We start from the raw sequence: 24,129 nt of genomic DNA, 5'->3' as shown, positions 1-24,129 counted from the left end.
TTTCACAAAATATGTTCAGCAGAATGCTACTTCTTAGAGTTGGTTATAACTATTACCTAAAAGTATGCCAAAGTCAAAAGAATTTGAGAAATACTGGTTAAGTTTTTTAAACACATGACTTCCAGACTATGTTACATATTACACTGCATTGTGAATCTCCAAGAGGAGAACACAGTAAATTATATTTTTAACCTTATCTGACCAAGAAAGAAACCTACTAATGTGTGGAATCTACTCAGAACTCTTCCAAGGTTCCTACTAGCTTAAAAGTCCTAAGTTCCATGGGAGGTTCATGAAGGACTCTGGAAAATGAAGGCCAAAGAACAGAGGAATTTTTTAAGGACTATGTTTGATTTTAGACTTTCTACTCTAATTTACATATCTGAATCTCATTATTCTCTATTTGGCTATTCTACGTGCTGTCATTGTAAGCAACTTTGAATTCTGTAGAACAAGTCAAGGTATAAACTGAGAAATGTATTAAAGAAATAAGGAATGCACCTATCCTCTCCTTTTATTTTAAACATTTTATTGTTCATGTCTGTTTGCTTCTACTTCCTGCATTTATCCTTTTGCATAGCCTATAAAGGAAAAATCTGTACAAATCTCCCAGGCTTACCTATTCACAAACTGTGTATCATATTCTCTGTTTCTTGCTATTCTAGGTCACCTTAAACCTAAAGCCAAAAGTTCAAATTACTGACATTAATCTTTGGCTTTCTCGACGACTCAAACAAAAATCTTTTCTTTTAATCTATAAAAGATTTAAAATAAATGCACATTAAACCATTTGAAGTTTTCACTTTTATTGAAGTGACTGACATATAATACAGAATTTTAACAAATCTATGAACCTATGAAATCATGAGGACAATCCAGAGAGTGAACATATCATTCATTACCCAGAAGTTTCCTAGTTATAATGCTTCCCTTTTGGCCCTCCAACACTCTTTTCCCTGTCCTAAGACAAGCACTGACTTACTTTCTGTCACTAAATTAGCTTCATGTTTACGAATTTTATGTAATCATAGATTATGTACTTTTTAAAAAATGTGGCTTCTTTTACTCTAATTATTTTGAGATTCATTACATTGTTATAATGTATCAAAAATATTTTCCTTTTTATTGCTGAATAGTATTCTGTTGTAAGGATATATTATGATTTGTTTATCCAATTCACCTGTTGATGAACATGGTGTTGTTTTCAGTTTTTGGCTATTACAAAGATGCTGCTATGAATGTTTGTGTACAATGAACATATGTTTTCATTTATCCTGGGTAGTGGTTTTTCATTGTGGTTTAGTATGCATTTTTCTAATGACTATGAATGTTTAACTTATTTATTTTCTGTATATTTTTTCAGTCAAGTCTCTGGTTCAAATATTTTGGTCATTTTTTAAGCTGAGTTGTTTATTTTATTACTGGGTTTTGAGAAGTCTTTATTTCTTTGAATTTACCCTTTATGAATCTATTAAATGGGTCTTGCTATATGACAACATTTCATCTTCACAAAAGCATATGGCAGAGAAGTGAGAACATAGAGCTAGAGAATGGTAATTTCATACTTTTGGGGGGTGGGGGGGGGAAGTGGATGCAGTCTCCAAAAATTCACAATGTGTGGGAAGTTGAATGATATTCCTTATTCTAGGTATGACCAAAGACTACTCTCGAGAGCTCTCTCTGGTCATACCTGAAGTAAGGAAAACTTTTTCAAATTCTGATACTGACTAATCTTATTTGGGATGAGAAGAGGTAGGAGATGGTGATAGCTTATCTATTGAGGACTTCCTGCTACAGAATATATTTTTCCCCTGCTTTGAAGACACCAAGGTCATAAGAACATTCTCTTAGTTCATACACTGGAGAAGAGGTTGTTTAAAATAGATCAGTCAAAATCCAGCCAGAGAAATGTTCTGATTCCTAGTATAGTAAAATTTACTATACTAGGAATTTTTAAAAATTTACTGTGAGCAGAATAGTGATCAGTTAATCAAAGTCGGTTAATATAAATAATGGTAAAAAAGGATCTGTGTTGTGTATGTTTTAAACATAGCCTTTTAACTTAAGACATAAAATGTACAACTGTCTGTCAATCCTGATGAAGGTCTAAGAACTTTTCTTTGGGTACAAGGTTCACTGACTGAAATTTTTTTCTTTCTTGCATAAAGCATATCTTTATAAGGGATCACTTATAATTTCCAGTTTCAGTTGCTTTGAAGTAGAACAAAAAGATTTAAAGACATTTGCAAAGTAATTTTAATATTTTTTGAATTTTTTTGAAAGGGTTTTTTTTTTTTTACTCCCTACAAATTTAAACAATTAAATCACCATCTTTATTGAGTCTTTCTGAGTTGTGTAACTTAGTTTTATAGAAACGATCTTCTTTTCCCACTCATAGGAGGGACTGTGGTTAAAAGCTAGCATTACTAGCAAGGGCTAAGCCTTGCTGAGTGTAGACCTAAGGCTATACATGTTTGCTTAGTCAGATGTTATCTTTAGATCTAATTCAGTACCTCTTAACTTTCTCCACAAGAAGTAGCAGAACAAAAATGAGGATTCAGCATCAATGAAAACTTGATTCACAACAGCTTATTAACAGCTTGTTCTTTGCTGGCTACAAAAGGAAAGAGCATTCTGATGTTACAACTCTCTCTCAAGTGGGAGCAAGAGATGAAAGAGCACATAATGCCATTTCTACCTCTAGCATACTGTGACTTTTACTTTTCTTAGGTACCTGATGCTAAAGAGCACTGAATTCAGTTTGACTACGCAGGTGGAATAACAATAATTAAAATAAATTAAAATTTTAGCTACAAATTATTAAGTAATCCCAGAAGCCATTCCCCAACAACCAGCAAGTGAGGAAAGTCATATTTGTATTAGAAATAAAAAAGTTGCTAAGGAAAAGGTTTAAAAGGTATGGATTACTCAAATAAAAATGAGAATCCAACAATTTACTCTTTAATCTATTAGACCAAAGTTAACTACCCAAGCCACTAAAATACTCAGAATACCTAAATAAACTTAAGTGATAACATTTGCTAAAGATGTTGCAAACTGGTGCGCTGTTTTTAACTTTCTACCAAAATATTAATTGCTGGATAACTGCCAAGACTTCTAAAGAAATTAATTTCTTCTAGGACTCTGTTTCAGAAAATGACGTATTGCAAAACTGCAATATAGACAATTATCAAGAGAAGTGTTCTGAGATCTCTGTATAAAAAGTCGTAATATCCTTGCTAATAAAAGTAAAAAAAATATTTACTGCTTACATGAATAAACATTTACAAATAAGTGAAGCTCAGATGGTTAAATTCTGGTGACGAGTGCAAGAGATCATGGAGAAAAATACTTCTTTAACTAATAATAACATTATAACCAGAGGTAGATAGAAGAACTTAGGAATGGTATAAACATGACGCTTAAAAGTAAACATTATATAATTAGAAATTTAATAATTATGAAAAACTATGAGAAGAAATTTTATAACTAGAAATAATGAAGTTTATATGCTAGGGAAAAGGGAGAAGAACGACTTAAAAGAGATGGTCAACATTATAAGAGGACTTTTCACAGAAAATATTCCAATTTTTCTCTGTTAATAGAATTTCTTACATCAGGATAACAGAGTATGTGATTTATTAAATGGAACTATAATTTATACGTATATGCTGCTTTATCAATGATATTTAAAAACCTGATATTAACTGAGTTTCTTAGAACAACCCAATGAAGAATAGTGTATTCCATACTGACATTATTTTCTTTCTGCAAATGAATGTCCTTGATAGCACAGTTTCTTTAAATCAGAACCTATTAGGAAAGGGTGTCTTCCTTAAGTTACAGCAAAAAAAACAACAACAACAACAACGAAAAACTTCCAAAATGTGTAGCTTTCATATAAAATCACTTAACACCTTGAATGACAAATTCATTTCTTAGCATAAGATATTTGCCAATTAGCCCTTGAAGAAACATCTTCTTTTATGAAGAGAGCGAAATGACCAAGTCTTAAAGCAGAATTTGTTTGGGTCAGGCATGGTGGCATATTAAAGTATTTCAGACAGATAGCCTCCATTAGCACAAAATTATTTGGAAAAACACGTACAATCATTAGTGTAAAATTATAAATACCATAAAGAATTTAAGTACACTTTGCCTTAAAAAACACCATTTTTTTTTCACCAAGACAGCTATAACAGCTATTCTTTCATTTCCACATTTACTTCCAGAATTCACCACTCTCACATTCCTGTCCATTCTCCACTTAAAACATAAATCAGATCATGTCATTTATCTCCAATGACTTCTAATAATGTTGAAATTCCTATTTCTCTTGACCCCACAGTCTATCACTCTTTCCCTACTCACCCTAAGTACATTAGTCTTCTAGGTCCTCAAACACATCAACTTGTTCCTATGTAAGGCCTTTGCACTTATTAGTCCTTCTGCCTAGAATGTTTGGCCCTGTGATTTTCATAAACTGGCTCCTTCTTGTGATTCGGGTCTCAATTCAAAACAGCACCTCATCAAAGGTGATTTCCCTACCTACTTACTCCTAACCACTGAGAGCAGCTCTCTCAGCCATTCTCTATTGTCTCATATCATCCTGTTTTTGTCGTTTTCACATTACCTAAATGCCTGAAGTTATCTTGTTTTCTAATTTGTTTACTTTGTTCATTGTTACTACAATTAGCTCCAAGAGAACAGAGAGCTTACGTCTTGTTTACTACAGAATCTACAGAATTGAGCATAGCACAATATACACAAGCCACTCAATATACATGACTGAATAAGTAAATTACTTTAACCAGAATGTTCTCAAACCATAAGCTCTAGTTTCTGACCTGGGATATATTCATATACATTTGTAGCAAGATAATGTTTGTAAAGTTTTATGAATAGGATGAAACTCTGCCCTTTCCATAGGTACAATAGTTAGTTACTTTGGGTTACGCAACTTATTTTGGTAGGAGATGAGCTTGGCATTTTCCTGGGTTTATAGCTTTAAGAACTGAGGTCAGAAAGTTATATAAAAATATAAAAATAAACTTTTAAAACCCTATGAGTCAAAGGAAATCCACAGAGCAGCTTAAATCTCAAAGCACACATAGAACTATTAACAACTGTCATAACTAAATACTGCCATTTGCAACAACATGGATGGACCTTGAGATAATCATGCTAAGCAAAATAAGCCAGACAGAAAAAGTTGAAAATCACATGATATCACTTATATGTAGGATATAAACCTAAAAGCAACAAATGAGCAGGACAAACAAACAGAGACACATGGACATGGACTATAGACTAGTGGTTAAGAGAAGACTATAGAGTAGTGGTTACTAGTGGGGTGGAGGAGGAGGGGGTAAAGGGGGTAAATTATGGGGGGAAGGGGAAGGGTGAAGTGGGTAAAGGGATCAAATATATGGTAGCTGAAGGAAACGGGACTTTGGGTGGTAAATACACGATAGAATATACAGATGTCAAATGATAGTGTACACTTGAAAATTATATGATTGTATTAACCAATGTTACCCCAATAAACTTAAAAAACAAAACAAAACGACTGTCATAACTTCTTAGAATTTGTTTTTAATTGTCTGTCTATTTGCTTGTAGCACCTAGCATCCTGCCTGGCATATAGCAAGTACTCAAAAAATGTTTGTTGAATAGATCATAAGATCATTATTATATACTTATAGTTTAAAAAACTAGAAACCAAAATTTGTTTTAGTGCAATACATTTAAAAACTTTTTATATTAGATGATGGTCTTTGCCTTGTAAGTAAAGTCCTTTCTCCTGAAGGATATTTTCTATACAGCTCTCTGTTGTATTTCATATAAAATCATATATATTTTATATATATTATTTCCTCAGGAGATTAAGACCTCAGATAAAGAGATCTATCATAAGTCTTTTCCCACTTATGGAGATGCTACATATAAAATGGAAAATATCATCAGTAGAATCATTTAAAGATTGAACAATTATGTTTCTATTCTTGTAGGTATAAGAAAATAGCAAGTATCAATATCAAGATGTAGAACAAAGAAAAAAATGAGGTTGTCAGTTTAACAGAAATTATGCAGGTTTACATTCCCTGCTGCACCATGCTCATTATCTATTTATATTAGCTCATTTCTAATGCTCCGTAACTTTTTAAATAATTAAAAAAGAAAGGTTTAAGTCCCTTTTCTATAAATCCAAGGTGTTATCAACATCTTTGACAGGCAGTAAGCATGTTCAGCTTTATTTTTACATTACTTTTTCAAATGTATCATATTAAATGGCAAGCAGTAGTCAGTAATAACCACATCCTAGCATACGATCAAGCTGTCATCGGAATTCAGCTCCATGTCTAGAGAATAAATAACTGTAGAATACTGAAAAAAAACTGAATAAGTCAAGCTCATATGGGGTAACTATAAATAATGACAAAAAAGAACTATGATAACAAATACAGAAAATCTAATATATTTGTTTCCAAATTACAGTACAATGAGAGAAAGTAAGAAGCTTTAATGCTAACAGACTCATCTAAAATTAAAAAGTTCAGAACCAAGTTACATGAAAAATGTTATTAACGGTTATTTTACATAGTAAAAGAATGTCTAAATCTGTATAACTGATGGTTAGATACAAGTCTATTGTTAATAGAGTCGTATATGTAGAGACAGTATTAAGGCAGTGCAACATAATAGAAATATCACAGAATCTAACTTCTGTTTACTGAATGCGTGACCTTGGGTAAATCATTAGTCTTTCTGGATTCTTAAGTTTCCTCATTTGCAAAAAATGAAGGTAATAATGCTGCCTTTGATAATTATATGTCATAATGTTACAGTGAGGGCTCAATGAGATAATGAATATGAAAGCATCTTACCAAATATAAAACCCTATATAAATACAAATTATATTAAGAGGGAGATAAAAGTTAAATTTACCTTTATATGTTCTAAAACAGCAGTGGCAACATTTGTATGGAGATCAATAAGTCTTTTTTTCTCAAGGAGTTCTGGCAGAGAACTACAAATATCAAAAAAGTGAAAAATTAACCGTTAAATTTTCTAAGAAAATGACAAAGACCTTAATAAAAACCACACTTGGGTGTTTCCTCTGAGGAAACTAAGAATAGTAAAACAGTAAAGAAAAGTTAAACTGTCTATCAACTGAATTTAATCTCTAGGCTTGAATACATACAGTATTTACCACTTTAATATAGGTGAAATGCTTCTTAGTTTAAAATAATCTGCCTCCCGAATATCATTATTTCACCATTTCACTTTCTGATTATAAGATTTGGAGGTTTAGAATAAAACTAGATCGATGGAAATATGATTGTACCCATATTTCTAAAACACATTTCCTCTCTCCTTGATGGCATTTAAAATGTCCAAAAGGAAATGCTTAACTGTTAATAGTAGCAACAATAAATTTAATAACTCGCATTACTTTATCACCAATACTATCTTCTTGGTAAAATTATCTCCATTATACAATTCTCTTATTAGTGAAAGCAGCATATGATTTGCTATATAAAAGAAGGAACAAATTAGCTTCGACATGCTAAAAACACAATTTAGTTCTTTAATCTTAAAGGCATATGCTATTATCTATTATTTCTTATTATAAAAAGTATTAATCAACTTTTTAACCTCCTAAATGAATCTTATCAACAGAAAGACTTCAAAGAGGATACAATGCTTACTTACCTAACAGCTGATGTTAGCTTAGCAGTATTATCAGAAAGCATACTTATGGCTCCTTCATCTTCCCCTTCTAGTCCCTGGAAAGAAAAAAAGGTCCCAGCAACAACTAAAAGATCCCAAGACCAAGCATACTCAACATATTTCTAAGATCACTGATAAAGGTTTAGGTAACCTAGAAAAATAATTCTCCTTTAAGCAGCAAGCGTATGCATTTTCACAGTTATAGAAAAGTTCTAGCCACCAACAAATGGTTGGATGTCTAAAAAAGGATCAGCTGGAATTTTCAGGAAAAGAAACTGGCCCAGAAACTTGCCACAGGTCATAGTAATAAACAATAAAGCTGAAATGTGAAGTTAGAACAAAGCATAGAATGAGCAGCTAAGCCACATTATATATTTTTTTCAAACCATAAATTCATATTATTCTTAAAAAAAAAAAATTTTTTTTTTTAAATTCTCCCCCACTTCCACCCCTGACCTATGGACATTGCCATCTTCCCTTAAAAACTGGATCTCTGAAGGTGGGGTGTCTCCTCCCACGTGCTCGCGGCACACACCCGGGGCCTGGCGCATCCTCTTTAAAAAATTTTGGTCTATTCCTCAGTATTTTGATTTCTTTTTGAAAAAGATCTTTTATCTATAAATTGAAATTTTGTTATTAAAGCAATGAATGGCCCTGAATTTTTAGGAGAAAAAAAAAGTTAACCTCTTTCTCTCTCCGGATGCTCTTCCCTATAATTCCAAGAAAGCAAACAGAATCTTACCATAATGCTTTTAAGTCGTTTAACTTCATCTTCCTGTGCTCTGTAAGATTCTAGTTCTTGCTGAACTGATTCTGCAACTTCTGGGAATGGACTGAAACAGTATTGCATAGAAGAAACTATGAGTATGATATTAAAAGATTGATTTTTGTGTAAATTTTGAAATGTATACAATGAGGATTTATTACTATAAATGTACTTATTTGAATCTGAATGTTTTCTATATACATACGCAGACAACGTTTAGCATAACTACAACTATATCTCTTGTGATATCTACGTACAGTTGACCCTTGAACAATTTAGGTTTGAAATGCATAGGTCCACTTATACGTTGATTTTTTTTCAATAAATACAGTTGGCCCTTAGTATCTACAGGTTTTACATCCACAGGTTCAACCAACCATGATGAAAAACAATATTTTCACTTTCTCAACAGCAGTTGGTTGAATCCTCGAATGCAGAGAGTCCATTGCAGTTGTTTTCGGGGAGTCGAAAGTTATTCACAGATTTTCGACTGTGCAGGGAGGTCAGTGCCTCTAATCTCTGCACTGTTCAAGGGTAACTGCACATAACAAATACTATTTCTTTAAAATGTGTATCATAATACTTATACATCTAAACAAATATAAATTTTATTTCTATTCTTTTCATTAACTATATCACATTTTCTTTTCATCTATAAGCTATTAGAAAAAAAATAATCTAAGTAACTGAAAAACAAAAGTCATGGTATATCAAGCATCAATTAAATGTTATCACCCAAATTAACATATAGTATCATAGGTCCATGCAACTACAAAGGCATTATTTAAACATACTACACGCCAGTAAATTGTGAAAAAAATCTTTTAATTCTGTAAGCTTAATATGCTAGAACACTACTCGTAAAAACAGAATATAGGCCAATTATGTTGGTCTAATGCCTGATATCTTCTTCCAGGTGAGTGCAGTTTAGCAGTAATTTCCATAAACTTCTGACACAATTGATATGCAATCTCTGAGCAGTTCTAGTAGAATAACTGTTGCTCGGTACTAATCTTGAACAATTCTTGATGAATATATGTTGACCACAAAATGGCTGCTAACATGAATGTTTTTCATCTACAGTCTTAGGGGAGGCCAGAAGCTTTTTCTCCTTCAAGAAAGAAAATGTCACTTCTCATCAGTAATGAAACAAAAATCTCTTCCTCTTTCCCCAGCCCTGACACTTGATAGTACTTCACTAATGATCAGCACATTTTATCCAATGGACTGACAGAAAACACAGAGGTTCCGAAAGGATTTTGAGGAACATAATCTGGTTTTATATGAAAACACCAGGCACTAAGCCCAACTTCAGCAAGTCTATGTTGGCCAAAAATAGCACTGAGCATGTAAAATGTGCTGGGTGAACTAGAAGATCCTTAAAATCTCTAGTATCTTCAGGTCTCAGAGCTAACAAACAATAATTACTGCTTACATTTATTGAGTGTTTACTGTATGCAAAACACTTTACTAATAATTTGTCTCTATTTTCTCATTTAATCCTGATCAGTCTTGGTGAGGTCAACACTATTAACAGTTAAGACCAGGGACTCTGGATCTGCCAGAACTGGGTTTTATCCCTTGTTTAACAAATGAAAGCTTAATCTTCATAACATCATTCTGAAATAAAGCATTAGGTAGAATTATCCTCACATTTTACTGCTGAGGAAACTGAAGCTCAGAGAGATTTAAGTCGCTTGTTTAACTCCATGCTGTCTCCCAGTGTCTTTGAAAAACTAAAGTTCTTAAGTCACCTGACCTCTTGGATTGTTCCTAAACATATGTTCTAAAGAAAATATTTAAAACTTCCATATTTGAATGAAGAGATTTTTTTTTTCTTAAGCTTTTTCCTATTAGGAAATGTAAATTTTAAAGTTAACTTTAAAATGTCTTATGTAAATGTAATTTCTTGTACTTCACTATTCTGGAAGGAAATATAGGATATGGAATTCTAAAGAGAAACAAATTACTTAAAACATACTATAACAGTACCCAAAATTGCCATAGAAAGAGGAAGATAGTGGCTTTTCTCTGTAGAAAAATCAAATTCTTTGCTATAACAATATGATTTCCAGTGTTAAAGTTATAAATAACAAAAAGATAAAACATACAAAAAAATTCCAGCATGTTGAACTAAGTTTATACCTTATTTCCCTTTCAACATAAAAGAGCCTAAAGAGAACAGCCATATCAAGGACATAGGCCCCGCCGCCTCCCACCTTCCTTCCCTTCTCCTCTCTCTCTCTACATATAGACAGACAGTAGACAGATTAGATATAGTAACACTTTAAATAGTCAAAATAATAACATATTTCCATAATGGCTGATGAACAACATTCTTTTTCTTTCAGAAGAATAATTTTTTTGTTTGTTTAGAATTTCCCTGTCCATAATGACCACTAAATAACTTTTACAACAGTTGATGAGCCCATGAAATACTCTAAACTTTAAGGAGACATAGCAACGCATGGGATCTGTATATCTGCCTATGACAAGGCACATGGCAAATTTTCACAATTTTTTCACCTATTATTTCGAATGTACTTTAAATAAATCTAGTTTTCAGATTTAGGTATTCTCCATAGCAGATATATAAAACTGGGTAAACATGAAACAAAAAAGGAAAATCATACTTCAGTGTTTCCCTATCACAAAAACCTATTTTAATAAAAAGCAGGAATGGTCTTGTAGGTCAGTGAAGACAGCAATAAAATCTAGAAAGACTATCTGTAAAATCTACGAAATCACATGGTATGGGCTTGTTGAAAAGAGAAGTGCCCTTACGAAACAACCAACAAAAACCTAGGAGTCAGGAAGAAATCAGGCAATAAAGATACTTATCTATAGACTATTTACAGTTCCTACTCCTTGTGTAGATGAATTACCATGACCTTTTCGATTTTTTTTTTTTAAATCAAATACATTAAGTCAGATGACATGTTCATTTCTTTTTAAGGAGTGAATCTTTTAATGATGTTTTTCTTACCTTCCTTTATGTTTCTGCCAAAATTTATCAACTGGAGTTAAATCATAAGACTTCTTGTTTTTTCTCTTTGGTCTAGCACCAGCTGGAGAATTTTCCACTCCTGAAGATTCTTCTAAATTAACTCTGTTTAAGTGAAAATCCTAGGAAAAAGTAATCCAGTTTTAAATAATAGTTTTCTGAATATAAGAACCATAACATTTCCTACAAGGAAAATAACATTCTTGTAGCCTTTTCTAATATTCCCAAGGATAAAAGACTCCATTCCAATGTTTTGTTACTTTTAAATGTTTGTGTTTTAATTAAAATAGTAGATGTATGGAAATAAATTTCAAAAAATAATATAAAAACCACGTTAAGGTTCTTGTGTATCCTTCCAGAAAAATATTACTCATATGCCAGCATACACATATCCTTTTAAAGAATGGGATTACATTATACATACTTTTACCTTTTCTCATTTAATAATGTGTTTTAGAGCTCTTTATCTGTACATGTATATCTACTTCATTTTTATCATGTCTATGTAGTGGCCCATATTTACCTGTATATACTCATTTAACCAGGCCTCTTGATGCTTAGCTGTTTCCTCTAACAAACAATCTTAACATTTTGACCTGTTGATTGATGAATTGCATTTTTTAAAAATTCCAACAGAAGCTACAGTAATAACAGCATTACCTTTCACATAAATTCTAAGAGCTGATCAGACCAGTAGATGCTAAATTTTTCTGCCTAGAATTATTTTTACTCCTGTTGGGCCTGATTTTTTGACATTTCTTAAAAAACCAACATACAAAAACAAAACACATGTGAGTATCTTTTCTATCCTTTCCCCCTTGTTCTTGCATTAGACATGTGGGTTCTTTCATGTAATGGCAGATTTTTATGGTTCAACTCTACTCTGAATAGTGAGCTAGAGTTGAAACATGGCTATCAATTAGTGAGTAAATGAATGACAAGCAAGCAAGAAATTATATGGACTAATTAGTATGAATGAGATATAATCACTTTAGTTTGAAGACATAACGATTAAGCCTCTAGGTCTTAGCAAACCCAATGTACTGAATAGAATTTAATCTCCACTTGATAAAACAGGGTCATCAATACTGAGTCTAGATCCTGCAACTTTCTCAAATAAATCCTTTACAACAACTTCTTTCCTTGCTATTTTCCCTATGACAACCACAAAAAAAAGAGTGCAAAATATAGATGATTACTGCCATAGTTGTGTAAGTAACAAGAGTATAGTATATTATATTTCAATCTGTTAATACTGTCTTTTTTACAGACTCCTCATATTATCACGGTGTAAACATAACAGTATCCTTATTTAATTCCTCTTACTTTCCCATTCACATATCTTAACCTCATTTTACACAAATCATCCGTACAGGAAGAAAGTAAAATAAGTATATACTAACAGCTACATTTGAGAAGAACACTTGTTTTTAAAAAATTATCTAACAAAAGATACTAAAAAACATTTTCAAAGAGTTAAGCTTTTTAAATAGAATTTCTAGTGAAGTACTATTTCCATGGTGATGACACAGCTCATTCAAAATAAATGTAACTTGTTAGCAGAATTACTGCTCTAAAAATAGGACAGCATATTACTGAAGTTTTGATGAAATACTTAAAATGGAAAATGATAAATAGAAGATGTTAGAATTTTGAGAAATAACATAATAATGGCAAGCACACTCCCATTGTCTGCATAATAGCCAGGCAAATAAGAAAAAGTAATTTCAGTCTTGAAATGTGGGAAATTAGAACATTCTGTACTGTACTCAATCATGTTAAAGAAACTGAACATTTATACAAATAAACGACAACAGAATTAGTTTTAACAGTACAATCTAATCTGTTTCCACTGATATTCACACTTTCCTGACTTTAAAGACTGGACAATGGTGTCCCAAATCACCAGATATAAATAAATTCCATCTGCAAGTGCTAAAAAACTAAAAATATGGATAAGTCTTCTGCAGGCTTATTATTTTCATTTCACAAGTTAAAGCAGACCAGTACAGCCAGACAGAGCTAATTAAACAAAATGACATTTCGATAACATAGGTGCATTTATGCAGAATTAAGATTTATATTCACATGAGAAAAGAAGCAAAATAAAATAAAAGCAACTTTTATTTTGGCAAGGAATTGAACCAAATCTGCTCAAGTCGCTAGATCAGTTTACAGAAAATATGCAGAATAGAGAAATGTTAAATTGTACCCCACAAGGATACAATCAACCAAATACAGAAATGCAGAAAATTCTTTAGAAAAACAACCCAATTCCTTTACTCCAAAAAATGCCTACAAAAAGGAATGGAAAGAGAAGAAATGTTGTAAATGAAAAAACTAAAAAGATATATCAACCAGCACAATGCAGGTTGGATTCCTATTTGAACCAACCAACTGAAAAGACAATTAGGAAACAATGAATACAAAGATGGTATTATATATTACCAAACAAAAATTGTTAATTTTGCTGGGTAGGATAATAAAGTTATGGTACTCTTCTTTTTTTAAAGATATAAGTTGAAGTATTTATGCATAAGATCAAGTAATGCCTGGGATAAAATGTGTAGGACACGTATTATCTGGGAAGCTAAATGATGCACAAGGAGGTTCATTATAGTATTCTCCGACTTTGTGGTTTTATATGAAATATCCCCAGTAAATGTCTTAAAGTTTTCTTCATAACAATGAAACAGGATTTAAAGTACAACCCATAATTGTTTGCTCCTTGCCACAGTTATTGTGAAAAGACATACTGAGATGGGGCCTCAATACCCTGAATTCATGAGTGACCATCATGAGCAGAGTTCCCCTTGCCCACACACACTGGACAAGGAACAAGAAAATACTTGAACAAAAATTAAGTATTTGTCATATTAATCCACTGAGGTTTGAGGGTTGTTTTAGATTAAGCAGCACAACCTAACCTACTCTCATTCAGAGGCTAAGGTATTCTATACAGATTCTACAACATCGGGTACACTTGGCAACCCTGATCGCTCTTATTAAAGCAGGATTCCTCATAACTCTAGGAATCAAGAAAACTCCCCACAGATGTATTGCTGACAGTATGCAAACATGTTCTACCAGTCTTCATGTGATAATCTCAACAAATTTATATCCCAATAAATTTATTCAATCTCTAAACTAGTGAAGAATTTGAGCCTTAATGATTTAGAAATGTAACTGTTACCATTAGTCACATGTGGCTATTGAGTACCTGGAATGTGAGATGTGATGTAAGTATAAAAATATACTGAATTTTTAAGACTTACTACATAAAAAGACAATATAAAAGATATTAAAATAAACATCATTTGTTTTTCTTGTTAATGTGGCTACTAGAAAATCTAAAATCACATCTGTAGCTTATACTGCATTTCTTTTAAAATGTGCATAAGACAAAAAAGGAAAGAAAAATCTAATGTCGAATATATGTAAGAATCATTTAATTGAAAAGAAATCTTTGTAAAATGGTCCATCATAAACACATTTTAAAAAGTCTCAAAATCTTACGTACTAAGCAACTAGGATTTAAGGGCAAAAAAAAGTAGCACCTAAAGCTGGCTTAGTATATAGTAATACACTTCTTTCCATTAGAGTAAATCAAATTTTAACCCAAGTTCAGAAATAGCGGTGAATATGGATATATACTGATACAATACCATTTAAAACAATGAATGAAATCAAGGATGTTTTCTGGGCTTATACATAGCCTACACATCTTTAGTAGGAGCTTCCTATAAACTACTAAAGTTTGTTCAGTTATGAATAATCTGTGCTTAGATTTTTAGTTTCAGGCAAATGCCTGAAAATGCTGTCCAAGAGGTTTTGTGTTAAAAAAGACTAGAAGATCAATAAAGCATCAATCTTCAAAGTGTCAAACTTTGAACTACACTTACTTTGGCATCTGTTATATTAAAATCACACATCTTTAAGAAAATGAGTGCTTCTAAAATGCTTTTGTAATAACTTTTTTAAAGTGTATATAAATTTGGAAACCACTTCTTTTCCTGAGTGGTGAGAAAAAAAATTAACTTTATTAAAGTCCTTATGTGCATTAGCATAAATTCTGATTTAAGGTTTCAAATAATATGAGTCAGTAGCAGAGGGCCAAAGGTACAAAAAGGGCAATCTAAGATTTGAAAAAACAACGGACAAGATACTAAGATGGAATAATATCCATTCCTTTGCCTAAGGATAACATTGCAGCTGAACAATCAAATCTACCCTTCCTGCAACCAAGATATAATAATAAGGAATCATGACTTTCTAATTACTAATTTTGCTTTTTAAAGCTCAATAAAAGGAAAGGACACTGCAAAGCTTTTCACCGGAAGAGTGTATTTCCTATATTAAATGACAACAATCATCTTTCTGGCACATAATGAAGCTGTGAGAATTTTCATACTTGTGTCCATGGTCTGATGTATAAATATTATCAATGTTCCAGATTTTTAAGTAAAGGCATTTAATATAAAAAGCAAGCTCCAATTTCAAGTTAATGGTTTCTATCTAGAACTTCTACTCCATCTTGTGGAGGTAAAGGGTATAATTATTAAAAATTTTAAAAGCTTAGTAGAAACTTCAAAAGCAGCCGTTTTAACATTCATCAAAAAATGGTGTCAGTACAATTTATGGTATCTCAGTGATAGGTTTTTCACATCTAGAAACCACAGTAAAATTAATGAACAGGGTTAAGTTAATATAAGTTGTGTAGCTATTAAAACCAATCTCAAGACTATTTTCATAACACCTAAATATTCTAATAATGCTGAGAAAAGACTTAAAGGTAATATAAAATCTGAGAACCTATCCAAAAAAAGTTAACTGGAGATGTGCATTGTGCTATTATTTATAACAAAAAATAAATAAAAAGGGCAATAATCCAGATGCCATAGGAATATACTATTCTACCCGACTTGGAAGCAGGGATCATGTCTGCTTTTCCTTGTATCGCAGTGACTAGCGCAGTATCTGATACACAGTAGACACTTAATACCTATTGAATTCTTTGGTGACACAAGGTTGCCAACTTTTTACTCTGTGAAGTGAAAAAGCTTAGAACAAAACCAAAAAAAATCCTACCATCTACTTTTACCATCTTGTATTTTTAAAAGGATATTTTAACTTCAAAGAGTAGGAAGTAAAAATTAGTGTATCTCAGAAGGATATAAGGATAATAAAAGGTAAATAACTAAAAAAAATTATTATAAAGGTTGGTCATAAAAACTCATTTCGCATAAAAACTCTGGCACGGTGGAAACCTCAAGGACCAATATTAGTCTTGCCAGGTTTTGGGGAATCTCTGCTCTAAGTTACACTTCCCAGTTTTTTCTTATGACAATGGGGACTCAAAGCATATTCATTTTATTGCAATTACTTGTATATATGTCTTATTTCTTGCAAAGCATCATGTACGTTTCTTTCTTCCTGGAACTCTTCAAATTCAGGAATCAGAAAGGATCCCAGTATCTCAACACTGTATATGCTTCCACATACCATTGACAGGAGTGGTGACTCCCGAATATATTTTCTAAGACACTGTCCCAATAGTCAGGCCCTCGCCAATCAAATCTGAGACTACCAAAATTATCTCACCATGCCCATTAATCCCTGTGTGTCTCTTTATACTAACCCCCTTCAGATTCCATCTCTCATTTCTACCCGACTTCTGAAACACTACTGTCATACCCTCTGGAACTCATACACGGTCATCAGCAAAATCTCCTATTCTGAACATCTAGTCTAAACTTCCATGGTACTTTCTTGTTCTAACTGAACTCCAACTGGCTATCACCTGTAGCCTTCATAGACAGTGACTTTTTTTTCATTTGTCCTAAATCTCATATCACTGGACGCAGGATTGGTGAAGGGTCTTCCTTGGTACTCTGACTCTTTTCTTGTCCTCCTCCCTAAAACAACGCCAGTTTTGAAACTCCCTCCATCAGGGGCAATTTTGCCCCTCTCCACACCCTGGGTATATTTGGCAATGTGTGAAGACATTTTGGTTGTCAACTGGGGGAGTGTTACTGGCATCTAGATGGTAGGCACCAAGGATGCTGCTAAACATCCTACAACACAGAGGACAGCACTCCACAACAAGGAATTATCAAGTTCAAAATGTCAATGCCAAGGTTGAGAAATCCTCGTCTGTAGTCATCCTGGTCACTAATGTCTCCTGTAGACCTGAAGGATACGCTTACCTTCTGCAACAACGTTTTTCTTTTAATCATTCCCATTGTTATATAACCATGCTGTAATTTAAAATCTTTTTGACCTCACATTTGCTTCCAAAAATCACCCCTTTTTTCAGCTCTCCTATACAGCAAACTCTTTTAAGGTTTGACTATATTCACTCTCTTATGCCTTTCCTTCCAATCTTTCTTAAACCCGCTTCAGTGATTCGCCTCTACACAACGGGAGCTGCTCATAGCAAAGTCACTAACAAGCTTGGCACTGCCACATGCAATGGTAACTTAGTCCTCAGCATTTGTCCAAGCTGATCCCTGCCTTCTCTTTGAAACATTTAATTCACTGGCCTTCAAAATGGTATAGATCTAGTTCTCATACCTCACTGGCTGCTTCCTCCTGCTAGTTCCTACTCATCACCTGACATCTAAATATTGAAATGCCTCAGTTCAGTTCTTGGACCTGTTCTCTCTTCTACTTATACTTATTTCCTTGGTGATCTCATCTCTTGGTTTTAAATGGCTTCTACACATGGACTACTCCTAAATTTATTTCTCTAGATCAGATGTTTCTCCTAACTCCAGACTCATATATTAACTACCTATTTGATACCTACAATTGAATATCTTAATAAGTATCTCACATTTAGCATGTCCAAAACTCAACCTCTGATATTCCACCTGAAACTGCTCCTTTCTTTCCCATTTTAAGTAATATCTGTCCGTTGCAAAGGCCAAAACTTTGGAATGTTCTTCGACTCCTCTATTTAAAGATCTCACATCCAATTCATCTACAAATCTTATACTTTATATTCAACAGATTATTACAACTCTTACCATTTCCATCCTGGTATAAGCTACCATCATCTCTTGTTAACTGCAACAGCCTCCTAATTGGTCTCCTTGACTTTTCCAAAGAGTCTGCTTTCAACAAAGCAGCTACAGTGATATTCTTAAAAAATGTATATAAGGTGATTCCTTTACTCACAACTGTGTAACTCCCCATTTCCCTCAAATTAAGTCAATATCTTTACAATGGCCTATAATGTCCTATGCTATAGTGCTTCCTGTGTCCTCTTTAACTACATCTCTTGCCTTACTTTGCTCTGGCCACCTTGACTGCCTTGATAGTGGGCATCCTTCTGCCTGGAACACTGTTCTCCTATATAGCTATGTAATTCACTATCTTACCTCCTTTAGATCTTTCTTCAAATGTCTCTTGCAGTGAGGTCTTCCTTATTTTCAAGTTGCAATCCTGTTCACCACTATTTAAGTCTCCTCCAGAGTATTTTTTACCCCTGAAATGTTATGTTTTATTTTACTTATCGTCTGTCTCCCCTACTACAATGCAAGCTCCAGGAAGGACTATTTTCATTTTTTAAAATATGCTGATAAAACCAGGGTCTAGAATGTTCTGTCAGAGAGTAGGCACTCCAACAGTTCAATCAAATTCCTGTTCTTCAGGTTCTTACTTGAACTTCCAAAAATTAGCTTCCATGTTCCTTTACTCAGGGTTTAAATTGGTAGTTCCTTTGATTCTTCTTGACCTCTGTACTGAATCAGAGTTGACTACTATTTCACTGACACTCATCTTAGAGTCCGGTATGACACAAGACTCTAGAATAGAGAAGTGTGCAACTGCCAGTTTCCATCAGTAATCCTGAAATCTGATTTTTTAAAAGAAATACTTTAAAGCTAAATATGAGTTTTAAAGAAATAAGCCATTAAACCAAAACCATCTGTTGCATGTCTTTCATTTCCCTTTCATACAACATTTCGGGCAATCTTTGCAATAATATACTACTGTATACTATAATTCCCAGAGGCCTAAACTAGGAGTTAGTAAATTAGAATGCTAGTCTTAGCAGAGCCAATTATTTGGGTTCAAATCCCTTAACGTCTGTGTCTCAATTCTTCTATCAAATGGAAACTACTCTGGCCCCATTACATAGTATCTTGTACAGAAATTATTTGTGTACATATTTTTATTCCATTGCCTTTGCAAATTGGGGTTGTGTTTTATTTATCTCTGTATATCACATGCTATATGCAATATCTAGTAGATCAATACATGCAAGGATACAGATTTTTATTTTAAGCATGAAATTTCATACATGGAATTACTTCTGAAAACATATAATACACATTGATATAGGCTTAACTGATCCCAGAAAATGGGAAAAATTATAACTTTTCTTCCCAGGGAGAACATATTATTTATTCAAAGAGAGAGAGAGAGAGAAAGAGAGAAAGGGAGAGAGAGAGAGAGAGAGAGAGGGGGGAGAGAGAGAGAGAGAGAGAGAGAGAGAGAGAGAGAGTATTCATTCATTTTGCTCTTATTTTTTTTTTTTACCATTACTAACAAAAATATCTCTGATTTATCCTATAATCAAAAATCATAAATTTGGAACTTTAAATCTCAGTGCTTCACTATTCTCCAGCATCCACATTCAGTAATACCAAAGCCCATCACTTTTTTTGTTCATATATCTTAGCTCCATCCTTCCATCTGTGTTTCTGTAGCCATGATGCTAATTTCAAATTACGAGGACCACTAAATGTTACATTACAGTAAAAAAGCGGTATATGTAGCCTCTTACCAGTACATCATGGACCAAGGCTTGATATGTCCAAGTATGGTGTAAAGGAGTTGCCAAATCTATGTTTCTGTCAACAAGGACTAACAAAGGCCTTTGGAAGCTGTAAATATATTTAAAAAATTATATAAATCTTGATACCCGTGTATACATCTAAATTTTTCTAATACTTTCCAGTATGTCATTTTGATATTAACAGAAAGCATACTAATATTGACATTCCATAAGACTTTGCTTTTTAAAAACTATTCTAGTTTAGTCAGTCAAGTAATGCTTTGGATTACTTAGAGCCTGCATATAATGCTAGATTATAAGTCATACTTAGAGAACGTAAGATTTTTTTTCTTAAAGAAAAAAATTCAAATACTTTTATAGAGTATTATAGTTAGCAAAGAGTAAGTCTCTAACCATATTTATATTTCACATTTTTGAAAAAAATAAAGGAAAAGCCATTATCAGCTTCACAGAAAACAAAGAGCAAAATCTTATAAATGTACACATATGCTTGAGTTTCACAAATTATAAATTATTTTATATTTTTTTCTGTAAATACAAATTCAAAAAAACAGGCTCTAGAGAAGAGCCTCAGAAAACTCTATCTCATTATACTATATAAAATTAAAACACCATGCCACAACGGTACTTACTTATATAATTATTCACTTACCAGACACTTCATATACTGTTTCACTCCATTATTACAATTTAGATGTAAAAGAGACTACACTTAAAGCAAACTAAAGCACAAAGTCATTTGGTTACCATGTGTCTCCAAAAGTTGTAGAGATTTGCTTTAGAGGCACTACTATATCAGTAGTACATATCCATTTTCAAAAGGCATTGCTATGTGATTTTATTAACTATACATACTTTCTTCTGCAAGAAACCTCTGACCATTTTAGTAATTTATTATACCCTAATAGGTGTAAGACAGTGGACTCTCCCACCTGCGCTGATCAGAAAACTAGTAATAAAAATTAGGAGGGGCACCTTTAACACCTACTATCATTTATTAGTCTGGAGCTAGGTAGAACACAAGGGAGGACGGCCTATGGCACAATTTCTTAACTCAGCACTATTGACATCCGGAGCTGGATAATTCCTCATTATGGGGAGTTGTCCTGTGCACTGTAGGATGTTTAGCAGCATCCAATAATGGATTCCAGTAGCATCTACCCAGTTGTGACAACCAACCATGTCTGCTGACAATATCAAATTCTCTCTGAGAATCATTAACCTACAATTAGATTCAGATGTATTTAACAGCAGTCCATCAAGGATGCTGATCCTAATTAAAATAATTTAGAAAGGTGTCCAACAAATTAACAATAAGACAATTATATTATAATAATGTGAATAAAGTTTTAAAAATTATCGGAATAAAACAATGCCTTTATATTGGCACTATAAAAAGAGAAAGAATTAAGGAAGGTGTGACAGAGTGGTTGCTTCTGTTGAAAATAAAATCATGTGAGAATCTGATGTTTCTGTTCCACTTAGAAACAATGAAGAATATTTAAGACCAGCAATGAAATTATAGAACATTAATAGAACATAGAACAATAATGTAGGAGCTGAGAGAGTTGAACAAACAAGTGAAACATGATGTTAGTGTTAACGTCAAATTATAAGAATAGTGCTTGAGACTATAGGAGCCATCAAAATTGATTTGAATGAAGTCTATGAAAAGTTACCATAAAATTATTCCTAGAGGGCGGTTATACTTGGTATCAATTTATTTTCACAGGCTTTATTTATTCATCTAAAAGTGGGGTAAGAATTTTCTAAAATACTATTCCTCTGAAATAATTCTCAGCCATTTGTGTAGATTTCTTTGCTTCTTCACTCCATAATGTCCATTGTTTTTAATAATCAAATGTTAAAAGTACTACAACATATAGTTTTTAAAAGTATTCCTATTCAATAATAATGGAACACCCAGTAGTAACTTTGGAATTAGCTACTCATGCTAGACATGCTAACAAAGACAAAAATAATTTGCAAATAAGCTATTAGTAAAGTATTTCAGTGTAAAAATGGAAACTAGTTAATACATAGAGAAAAAGATAGAGGCATCACAAATTTTTCACTTTTTTTTACTACCAAGTAGCTTAACGAGAATTCAAAGCCATATAAACAGAAAAGTTCTCGAATAGATAAAAATGCAAAACAAAAATTTGTAACAAAAGAAGGTAAATGAAATAAAATATTCTATTAGTATTTCAAAAACAATTTGAGTCGAAACTCAGATTCTGATTACCTCATTTTTAAAAAGAAAGAAATTTCAATTATTAGGGTATTCTATCAGACAAGAAAAACAATCTAAAAACTCTACAAGTCCTAGAAAGTTCACTAACTCATGTAATACCTGAACTGGCCAGCTCCAAGTGTGTCACCCGTAAAAAGACTGTTTCTTGCATCTCTTAGATTTTCCCGAAGTTTCTTGTCTAGTTTCTGAAAAAAGCAAATTTTATATTAACTTTTGAATGGTTTCACAAACTTTATACAGGGTACTACATAATAGATTCTTGGTTTCATTACTAAGAAATTTGGAATTTCTTTACAAAATAGCAATTCTAAAATCTAAATATTTTAGTTTTTTTGCTATTCAATATCATCACAACTTGGACTTGAAAAGACCAATGCTTTTTCTACTATGACCCAGGCCTGATTTAACAATCACTTTTCCATGACTATTTTTACTTTAAGTACAGAAACCACTTTGCAGTAATGACCTAAACATGATTCTGTTATACCAAGGAAGGTGTCTATATAGTAGTGGCTATAAGAAGCTCCACAATAGAAATGGAATATATGTGAAAGAAAACAGCCCTCCACCACCGATTCATTTGGGCCAATAAAACTCAAAAATGTTAGTGTATCTTCCTTCATCTTTCTGTGCTACTCTTTCCTTTTCAGTAATTCTGTAATTTCTCTAATCTTTTAAGTAAATTTTTGAATGCTCAAGATATAATGAATATTTTACTCCAATACAGTGGGGTAACAAAATGCACCTCACCATTTTAAAAATGGTTATTAATAAATATTTGCTAAATAAAGTTAAATATTAAGTGACTGAGGAGATCAAATAGGTATAAAATACTACTTGAACAAGGCTGAATGAGGAATATATATTTTAGTAACAAAAAAATTGGACTGGAATAGCAAGTTGGAGTAAATCATTTTACTCCCTCATATAGACGTACACAACGATTGTTTTTTATTTTTAGTGGAATCCCATTGTTATAAAATAAAAATATTTGCCTTTAGTGCTTAATATATAACCCACCACAATCATATATGTAAAATGAACAAAAACACTTGAGGTACTTATGGAAAACAGTTGACACAATATTATTTATCCCCAATAGGTATCTGCATGAACTTACCACTGCTACCATTTCTGCTGCTGTTCCTCTTGAACATCTGATTATAGGAACAGCACCTGTTTTAATAGATGTTAGCAATGCTTTAAGCTCTTAAAAACTAAAATAGATACTTATAAAACCCATTAGTATCAGAAAATAACAAGTAATAGATGTATAGAATTTCAGGCTAAAAACTTTATAATCTCAAGAGTAAATGCAAGGTTTAAGAAATGGACCTTCCCATTTATATAGAAAACATTAAGGATTGAGAAAAAGACTCTTAATATAGTGTTGGCCAATTAATGTGACCAGATTTTTTCAATGGACTGAGGAAATCAGCATTTTGATTCCTCACAGGCAGTTTCAAAGAGTAAGCTTACTCACTACTCACAGGATTAACTTTAATTTGACTTGAAAGAATGAAGAGTTTAGCTAATTTAACAGTTTGGTATATTTTTTTGTTTTACAA

The 24,129-nt window shown here is 32.6% G+C and overlaps 1 protein-coding gene across 3 annotated transcripts in view; it reads right to left on the bottom strand.

Annotated features, from left to right (window-relative positions):
* SCFD1 (sec1 family domain containing 1) overlaps positions 1–24,129 on the bottom strand; it is an 87,837-nt gene that overhangs the window by 44,679 nt on the left and 19,029 nt on the right. For all 3 annotated transcript variants that reach the window (XM_039870458.1, XM_039870459.1, XM_039870460.1), the window contains 7 exons: positions 23,682–23,737; positions 22,661–22,746; positions 20,296–20,395; positions 11,487–11,626; positions 8,477–8,567; positions 7,717–7,790; positions 6,949–7,030 (listed from right to left, as the gene is read on the bottom strand). In XM_039870458.1, coding sequence (XP_039726392.1) covers positions 6,949–7,030; positions 7,717–7,790; positions 8,477–8,567; positions 11,487–11,626; positions 20,296–20,395; positions 22,661–22,746; positions 23,682–23,737 — 629 coding nt within the window. The remainder of the gene's footprint in view (positions 1–6,948; positions 7,031–7,716; positions 7,791–8,476; positions 8,568–11,486; positions 11,627–20,295; positions 20,396–22,660; positions 22,747–23,681; positions 23,738–24,129) is intronic.

The sequence above is a fragment of the Pteropus medius genome, unplaced genomic scaffold (genome assembly GCF_902729225.1).
Source record: "Pteropus medius unplaced genomic scaffold, Ma_sr-lr_union100, whole genome shotgun sequence".
Lineage (NCBI taxonomy): Eukaryota > Metazoa > Chordata > Mammalia > Chiroptera > Pteropodidae > Pteropus > Pteropus medius.
The sequence above is the reverse complement of the archived record's forward strand: the minus strand, read 5'-3'. Positions and strand labels throughout refer to the sequence as shown.